The sequence below is a fragment of the Metopolophium dirhodum genome, chromosome 1, assembly GCF_019925205.1.
Source record: "Metopolophium dirhodum isolate CAU chromosome 1, ASM1992520v1, whole genome shotgun sequence".
In the NCBI taxonomy this organism is placed as follows: Eukaryota; Metazoa; Arthropoda; class Insecta; order Hemiptera; family Aphididae; genus Metopolophium; species Metopolophium dirhodum.
Genome location: NC_083560.1, coordinates 20727229 through 20737083, shown reverse-complemented (window position 1 = coordinate 20737083; position 9855 = coordinate 20727229). Strand labels below are relative to the sequence as shown.

The 9855-nt window shown below is 28.8% G+C and overlaps 1 protein-coding gene and 1 long non-coding RNA gene across 2 annotated transcripts; one reads left to right on the top strand and one right to left on the bottom strand.

The window, feature by feature from the left end:
* Positions 1-317: 317 nt before the first annotated feature.
* Positions 318-2110, bottom strand: LOC132937181 (uncharacterized). The gene is made up of 3 exons (XR_009663626.1): positions 1928-2110; positions 961-1002; positions 318-891 (listed from the first exon to the last, which is right to left on the bottom strand). It is a non-coding gene; the product is annotated as an uncharacterized LOC132937181 (long non-coding RNA).
* Positions 2111-3059: 949 nt separating this feature from the next.
* LOC132933784 (small ubiquitin-related modifier 3-like) lies at positions 3060-5391 on the top strand. Its single transcript, XM_061000059.1, has 3 exons — positions 3060-3150; positions 4040-4222; positions 5199-5391. Exons 1-3 carry the CDS (start codon positions 3133-3135, stop codon positions 5316-5318), a joined length of 321 nt encoding a protein of 106 aa, XP_060856042.1. The 5' UTR covers positions 3060-3132; the 3' UTR covers positions 5319-5391.
* The last annotated feature ends 4464 nt before the right edge of the window (positions 5392-9855 follow it).

Below are 9855 nucleotides of genomic sequence, written 5' to 3'. Positions count from 1 at the left end.
TACATGTTAGGCGGACCTACTAAACTAAATTATAAAGATTTTGGTGTAATACCTGTCAATTTACTTTACAAAAAATTTGCAATCATGTTTGTTATAAAAAAGTTTCCCATAAGTAATAACATAGATCCAAAAAGTAATAGAATATACAATATCTCAATAAATTACACAACTAAAAATATTGGTCAAAGATTCATTGACTATTTAGGACCTTCTTTTATCAATTCAATGCCTTCCAATATAAAAAAAAACTCTGAGATCTAATCACAACATTTTTTATTGGTTTCTACTAGAACTATAATTTTTAGCATGTAATGACTTATACCTATATATAATTAACATAATATAATCTTATGATTAGCTTAATAACTGTATTTAAATTTAAATTTATGTAATTAATAATTATATTTATAATTCCCTTTTTTTCCTTTTTACTGTATGTATAGTTTATACATATGTATAATGTCATATTTAATAATAATAATAAAATAAAATAGCGAAAAAAAGTAGTAACTTTGTAGTTTGTACTTATGTGGAAGCATGATTATATATTTAACCTATAAGTCTCCTAATTGCTATAACTATTAAGAACTTATTTATGTCCGTGGCTACAACTAAATATTACGTATTAATGTATATATTTTACATTTTGTTTTTACGGTTAGTAACTCCGTCTGTTAGAGTAAAAATTGGTTGTTATCAATTGTCGAAGAATGGCCCATGATTCGTATTTACATCCAGTTTTGAATTATATGGTGGTGGACTCTCTGCGACTGACAGATAATTGTCAATATTTTATACGTCCACGGCAATGTACAACTTTAGCAAGTTAGAAGAAGTCAGGGTACAATTACATAGTCCTTCCCAATTGAATATTTGAATCCATCAAATCAACTAAAATGTTATTAACATTTGAATACAATATGATTGTCAAAATATTCTAAAAAATGTTGTATATCTTACTTGTGTTTTTGAACTTTTGTTAGTCGATCAGCTGGATTATCTCTGAAAAATAAAATTAGTAAACTAAATATAGTAAATATTTTTCTGTTCGAACCATAAATATGATTATTATATGTTTGATTAAGTGCCAATGATTGGGCTATATCCTTAATAATGCCTTTATAAAATATTGTCGTTTTTTGGGAGTTACAATGATTCCAGAAAAGATATATTTGAAAGTACAAAATTGTGATACTTATTGGTTTAAACGTCTACATTTAAACTTTAACTAAATTCCAAAAATATATTACTTTAATACAATTATTTTTTTGTGGGAAGATTAAATCAAGAAGTCCTTATACCATTGAACCGTAAAAACATTAAATATCGAACTTAGAGAGGATAAGACTTCTAAAATAATGATTAGCGCAGTAATTTTTTTTTGCACCATCGTTCTTAACTTGTTCAAGTACTTGTTTCAAAAAAAAAAGGAAGTGGTAGCCAAACTGCAATTTTTTTAAAATTTTAAACAGTGTTCATTGAAAAATTAATTTTATGACAAATAAAGACAATGATTTAGTATTATTACCTTCCAAGTATTCATCTGCACAATTATTAGGTTTGCCAAAATCCAAGAAAAAAAGAAACTTTGTTGAGATTTATAACTATGATTATTTGTTTTATGAAGTACAACATTACCAACATTTCTAGTGGTAGTTTTTAATATTATTGTTATGCATTCTATACATTACTTTACATTTTGAAATTAATTATTACTGTTGACAAGTTTTAATTGTTTGTGTTTTAAATCATATTTTGTTACATTGTAACATGATTAACTATAAATTAAGTATACTTATAAGCCGTCCAGTTGATCTTGGCCATCTGCTGACGTCACAGTTACCAACACAGTTGATATTACTTTACATTAAAGGATCGTAACGGTCACCGATGTCCAAGATGAACTGGACGGGTTATACACTTATACCATGAATGTAGTAATTTTACAACGATGTCTTCTTTTTAAACTTTTTATTAATCTTCATATACATGTAAGTACTTGCTGTGTTTTAAGACTCAAAAGGCTCATCTTCTTCAGACTAAATTTATAAATAAAATAATTAATATTATGTGAACAATTTAGACATATCTATAAACACGAATAATTAGCATGAAATAATAAATATGAAATAATAATATTCAGTATGAATTTCAGAAAACAAATTTGTTTGATAGCAACAAAATGATAACGATGACACAATTATTACCAGATAGATAGATAGATCATAAGCACGGATAAGGACAAGGTTTATAGATTATAATCTATCAATGCAAGCAATGATAATAAGCAACGAATGGAACCATAGCCTAAAACGAGCATAGATAGTAAAGATTTATTGAGACGCGTAAGTATACTCGTTACATATTTATCACTGGTTATCACCTTTATCACTGAGAATGCAGTAAATATAAATATGCGACGAGTTACACTCGTATGCGCAGATAGCACATCTCAACATACTAAGGCACTAAAGTATAAGCACTTATATAGTGCTCTAGTAATGCCATGTAGTAACGCCGTGGTAACGCCGTCTGCCGTTGTCCGTGGTTGTCGAAGCTACCAGCGTTGCCAACGGTACGGTATTTGTCGAAAGATAACGATGATTTGACACTCCCTACAGTCAGAGCACTGACGATCGACAATGGGTGAAAAATTACGGTGGTTTCAACATGGCAAAGAAAAAATTTATTTCAATTTAAACCGTACATAACATTATCAAATTATATTACTATATCATTACCGAGTGGTAATGATCGTTAAAATGTATAATTAATTTCGGGTATAATTTCAACGAGACCCGTGCGTAGGTCACGCAAGCGTCCTGTCCACAACAGCCGCACCGTGGTATACGTTCAGTTACCGCCTTACCGGTAACTGCCGTGTGTAGGCTGGCGGGGTGGAGGGGTTGAATATCACGGTAAGTGGCCAGGTGGGCCTCGAAAACGTGCGGAGGATTCTAGCGCCGCCATTGGCGTTTATTCGTTAGGGCCATCACTTGGAGCGCTACAACGTTTTCGTTGTCCGCACGCCCGTACTGTAGACGCCAGACGCCAGACGCCATTGCTCATTTTTATTTCGTGTTTAGCGGTCGTGCGCGTTCCGGGATATTATCAAGAGACGTGTAAACAAACATGACCGTCCTCAACATAGTGAGTATTAACGCGATCGATCGTCGTGAAATTCGGCGAATCGATTAATTACGATATTATTATTATTATTATTATTATCATTATAATTGTATGTTGCCGAAAACCTAACCAGCTGTTCGCCCGTGTTTTATAATCGTTACAAACTACGGAAACGAAATATAATCGTTTTATTGAAATGTATCGCGTCTCGTCACTTCGCGATCGCGTCCCCGCGATTTTCTCGATTCATTTTCCGTCTTTTCCCCCGCAATTGTGTAGTTCTCGCGGTGACGGCATCCGTCCGGCTTGTAGCAGGCAGACGTGTTTTTTTCATACATCCTAATATATAAATTACATATAATTTTCATACACCGCACGATGGGTTGTTTCACAAATACCCACCAGCTAACTACCCATGTCTCGCCAAACGGTCGAAAATGTCAATAGTGCATCAGGTCTGAGCACCCGTTGCTCATCTTGTCTTGTTTATGGTCGTTATTATAATGTGTCGATAGTACCAGAATTGTTGGGGTGATGACATTCACCATGTTATAAGTTATCATTCATAAAACTGTTTACCTTGAACCGGAAATTTATCACCGTCATGGACTCTCATCTCAATACTATTGTTGACAATTTTATTATGATTATCGTTGACGTTGATTATATTTGACTGACTTCTGACAACTAACGTGTGTGTAAGGCAACACATGTGGGTATGACAAACTCTTAATAAATCGTGTGGTTCATACGAATCAACTATGGATTGACTACAAAAAAGTGTTTATATCGCTCAATGTTCTCAGTCAATTAAAAATTAGAACATTTGATAATGAACTGTTTGGTACAAATTAAAATTTTGTCAGATTTTATACCCCAATTAATACTAAAAAAATGGCTTGTGTTATAGGACACTCCACCAGTAGATGCCCCATCGCCAGATTCTCCACCTGCAGAAGCTCGACCAGCCAATGGACCATATCAAAATCACATAAATATCAAAGTATGCAGACGAGACGGAACAAGCCTTCAATTTCTCATCAAAAAGACTACACCGTTTGACAGATTGATGAAAACGTACTGTACAAGATCTGTAAGTATAAACTAACAAAAAGTATTTGCAGTTGTAACTTTTAAAATTACAGTTACTAAATTTTAGACTAAATTACCATGCAATATTTGAAATCATAAATTATTCAGAAATATAATGTATTTTAATCAAGAACTACCTACCTAATAAGTGAATTACTTAGGTAGGTATTAATTACATTGTGCAAGTTTAATCTTTGATTGTCAGCAAACAAAGTCATGAGCGATTAATTTAATTATGTTTGAGGTTACTTCTAATTGTTAGCACTCAAGACATTTTTATAGCAATGTTGATTTCCAAAAAAAATTTCACTCGCCAGAGAGTATGTACAATTTCTAACAATTAAGTAGTGAAAAAATTAAACTGTTCAATGATCATCAATCTCTTACTTGTGCAAGTACGCCTATTCTATTACATTAAGAAAGTTTGGTAGAAGCCAGTAGCAAGTAAATATTGCCATTGTAATCGAGGTTTATTATTTTATTAGTAATAATATAAATATGTATTATTTAATAAACATGAGTTGCGTATATTTATTGGGTACAATAATTACATTATTGATACTATCACATAATTTGAAATTAGTTCCGAAAATCAATACCTATTAACAGATAGGTATTTTGCTATCACATAGATAAGACAAGCACGATAACTACGTAATATTTCTAGTATTTTGCTCTGCTTTGTAGTTTTCATCACTGATGAATAACTGATGTAAAAAATTAGCAAAATAAAACTTGTTAGATAAAATTGATAACTTTCAAGGAATTTGGATGTGATGTCCTTTTAAATTTTATAACAATACAGTAATAGCATTATATGTGTAAGACTGTCAATACTGAATTATGATATTTAAAAAATTATGTAATTTAAACTTTAAATTTTAGTGTTGTTTTTTATTTTATCTATATTAACTAAGTTAAATGCCAGTTTAATGTTTAGAATTACAATTAATTAATTCAAAATTGTAATGTTTTAGGACTTGCCTTTGAATGGTGTCAGATTACGGTTCAATGGAATACAAGTTTGTAGGCTTGATACACCTTTATCTCTAGAGATGGAAGAAGGCGATTTCCTAGAGGCACTTCATGACTTTTAAACAGATACTTGTTAATGTATAACAATGATGGATGTAAACATGTATGTTTATATTATATTAATTATATGCAATATTCTACCTAAATCATCTTAGTTTATTTAACCTACCAATATCTATTTTTTACAAAGCTGGTTGTATTAAAAAAAATTGTTATAAATCATATTATGTATAATCAGCTAGAACGTTGTCTAGAATGAACTATATTAATCAGATAAATATATAAAGGTGTATTGAACAGATTTTATATAAAGTAATTAATGATAATACTTTGTATATAAACATTTTTATTTATACTATTATTATTTTATTATTTCTCTAGCTTAAAAATTAATGAAGTTTTTATAAATGTTTCATTACATAGTGTAAATAGTAAATACTACTATAATTACCTATTAATATGATTATTAAAGTTATTTACTCAATCTAATTCTAAATAGGTGTTATGCCACGTATTGCATACATTAGGCAATATTGAGCAGAGACATCCTTCACACAATGGAAACCCAAAACTTCATAAAGCCGCATCCACGCTAGTAAAAGTTTACATTGTGCGTACAAGATTTTATACACACGATCTGTTGGCCCTTGGGCTTTTATTTATTTTTATTAATTACTAAACAATGTCAATTTGCTCAAATGTGGACGCACCATAATAACTTATAGTCTCCAATTCAATATTTACGTTCAATAATTCCTAAGATACGATTAAAAAATATTTTGAAAAATGAATACCTTTATTTCTACTCTTAAGGCTGGAATGGAAGTTTTAGACATATATTTTTTTCATTATAAAGAAATTGTTACACCAATATGTGTAAATGTATCTATTATCTAATTTTAAGGTAAGACATAATCTAGGTCACCATGTAGGTTTTTTATATTGAATCAAGTTATATACAAGTTGGTAGTTACCACATACAAATTTGCGTAATTGTGATTTTGACAGTTGTTGTCAAAATGTTAACTTCAAATGCTTATTAAAAGAATGACTACCTATGTACTTATCGTCAATGTTTTTTTAAATAGCAGTGATAACAACTAATGAGAATCTTGTATTCGTTTTTCTAGCTATTTAACTGAGTGAAAAATTTTTAGTTGATAATTATAGAAAAACACATTTAATTATTGAATATGTTATTCATGTCAATATCTCAAAAATGGTCATAGTATTACATTGATATAAAGTATATCACGTTTGGTTGGAAAGTGCAACATACCACGGCCAGATCAGTAACCATCATTTATATAATTTATAAAATAAAAAATACATATCATTTAATGTTCGATATATAATAAGATTTGTAATAATATTTTATCAATAATAGTACATGTATACCATGAAGGTACTAACTTTACTTTACATAAGGTTATCATGGTCTCTAGTAATAATATCACTCACCAAGCCGCCGAGGTCGAGTCCCATCACTTTTTTTGATAAAGGTAGACAAACTTATGAGGAATTTTGTATTAAATTTTCAAACCTAAGATTTAAAAGAAAAACGTCGAGTTTAGATATTGAGTATTTTAAACTATTAACAATAAAGTAACAATATACGATTGAATACATACACCATACATAGTATACGACTGTAGGACATAAACCTATAAACAAACCTATACAATTAATAATATTATTTATTATCATATTGTATAGAATTTTTTGACTTTCCGGTAAACAAACTTATGAGGGATCTTGTATTAAATTTTCAAAGCTTAGATATAAAACCGAACATTTTTTTGAATATCTAATTCACAATAATTTATTAATTTTATACCAAAGACCAAAATCGATTTTTTTTCAGAAACCAATTTTATATAAAAGTTACCGTTTTCCTTAAATTGTTTGTGTGTTTTTCCTGTCATTTTTAAAACTACTAGGAATTTGAAATGTTGACCTCCCAATGCACCAACGTCGAAATAGATTCACTATCTCACTGGAAAAGATACTGAAGTTGAAAATCGAAGCATTATTTCAACTACTTATCGTGTACACAGACAAAAAAAATAAAAATAGGTAAAAATAGTAAGACACACGTTAACATTGAAAGATCAAAAAATTCATCACTCCGCTCAGAATCTAAAATTACGTTACCTATTTGTTATTCGTTGTCAGTAAAATATTAAATAGAATATTATTGCATAATATAGTAGGTACCTAACCGGTATGTAAATATAATTTATTGATTATTATATAGGTACGCAAATATTTCAAGTACTGCCGATGATAATTTTAAATTACAATGACAATTAAATTTGTAATTCATCGTTTGAATATTTAATTATATGTTTTGGTTTCAGAAAAAACTATACTATTTGTATTATTTCAAAATATTTTAAAGCTTTATAGCTATAAAATTGAAATTTTTATACATTTTTAACAAATAGCGTGTGACACCTCAAATTAAACGGCTCAATGAGGCAAATATTTGCAACATATCAATAGGATCAAATAGTTTATATAAAACGTTCAACACGCCCTTCAACTAATTATAGTGTAATAGTATATTATAGTACATATACAGCAAGGGTTTGGATATACAAGGTTATTGCAATAGTGCCCCCACACTATCATTCTATCACGTTAAAGAATTAAAATGTCAGCGTAAGGGGACAGCCTATACTATAATTATAATAATACATATTATACTATATAATAAAATATATATACTAAGATATGAACCCTTACATTTAATTTTTGTTTGATAACAATATAGGCTATGTAACCTTGTATATTCAAGCCATGATATTATACAGTATACAGTGTCCCGTGAGGATATACCCATTAGCTGTAGAGGGGGACCCGCCATCCAGACAAAAAACGGTCTTTTACTGTTTTACCTAAAAAATTAAAAAAATTATTAACAATCATGAGATTTTGAGTTTAAAAGTCAAATTGTTCACAATTATAAACTCAATTAAAATGGCTATCTTTAATTGTTTCAAAAAAATAAAAAAAACTTTTTTAACTTTTTTACCAAACAATGTTATTAAATTTAAAAAAATATATGTACAGTCCTTGTCTCTGTGAGACTCATAAAAAAAACAGATTTATGATATAGTAAATATTTAGTAGTACCGTTATTTAGTCATTTACACAATTTTGACGTATTTTATCAAAACTATAACTTCAAGCGCTAAAGAAAAAACGTTTTTCTTATGCGTATTTTCGATAAAAAAAACCATTTTTAGGAACCAATCTTGTATTCTTGTCAGACCTAGTATTCGGAATACTTTTAAATACAGTTTTCCAATAGCATTTGATGCTGTGATTACGTTCGAAAGTATTTCGTTTATTTTATTCAGCTTAACACTTTTATTGTACCCATTGAAATAACATTTTAGATTCTGATGTATTGATTTTACAATGATGTGTGTTTTTTTATTTTATTTTTATTTTTGTGTCTGTCATCACCTTTTGGGACAGTAAAAATGGTATTTTTTTGGGGGAGGAGGGGTGGGTCAAGAGTAAAAATCCCAATCCCAATAGTTTTTAAAAACGACGTGAAAATTAAAAGAAAAATTAAGGAAAAACGGGAATACACAAAATTTGTTTTCGAGAAAATCGATTTTGGTTTTTGGTGTAATTCTAAAACAAACCGTAGGAACATGAAATTTTGACTGAATGTTTATTGTTTATAATTGCATCTTCTATACCCGATAATCCTTAATCACAGTTTCTATTTATAAGCATTTAAAATTCAAATCTTGACAAAATACGGAAAAATCACGAAAATCAACAAATTATTTTAAGCTGAGAATTCATAAATTTTTTTATTTTTATATCTAAGATTTGATAATGTAATACAAGATTATCCATAAGTTTATCTACCTTTATCAAGAAAAAAAAAATGTCTACAAGAAAGTCAAATTAAATTTTTATAAGCGTTTGACATTCATATTTTTACAACATTTGATATTCACTCGATTTCTCTTGTAACGATTATCTTGTTTTGTTTTAATTAAAAAACGAACGACTGTAGATACTTGAAAATTTCACTAAATGTTTATATTAGCATTTTCTATACACAATAAAATTTTGAAAAAAATTTGACTCTTTTTGAGCTGTTTACGGACATTGTCAGTTTTTAATTTTTTTAGTTTTTTTTTCTATAAATATCAATAAAATGTTATTTGTTGGGTAAAAAAGCGTGAAAATTTAATGCAAAGCTCCTGATATGTTGTTACAATAACAGTTAAAAAATATTAAAAATACATATGCACAATTTTTTTTATAATCATTTAAAGTTCAAATGTTGACAACATTTATGAAATTTAAAATTTAATAATTATTTTGTAGTAAAAAATTTATAAAATTTTCAACTTTTTTAGCTAAGGATTGAAAATTGAAAACAAGGCTCCACGTAAATAGATTATATATAAATTACTTTATTCACAATAATATCATCAAATATACTTGGTAATATCATAGGCTGACTGGCCGTTTTCGCTCAGAATCATTTTTCTTACACAATGATATTATATCATTGAATTCAAATTTAACACCATCCATTACAGTGACCCACTTGTAACCTATTGT

What these genes read in the sequence shown, in the direction of transcription:
- LOC132933784 (XM_061000059.1), top strand. An exon ending in AAACGTACTGTACAAGATCT is followed by an intron (nt 4,223 to 5,198) that starts GTAAGTATAAAC and finishes GTAATGTTTTAG; the next exon opens with GACTTGCCTTTGAATGGTGT.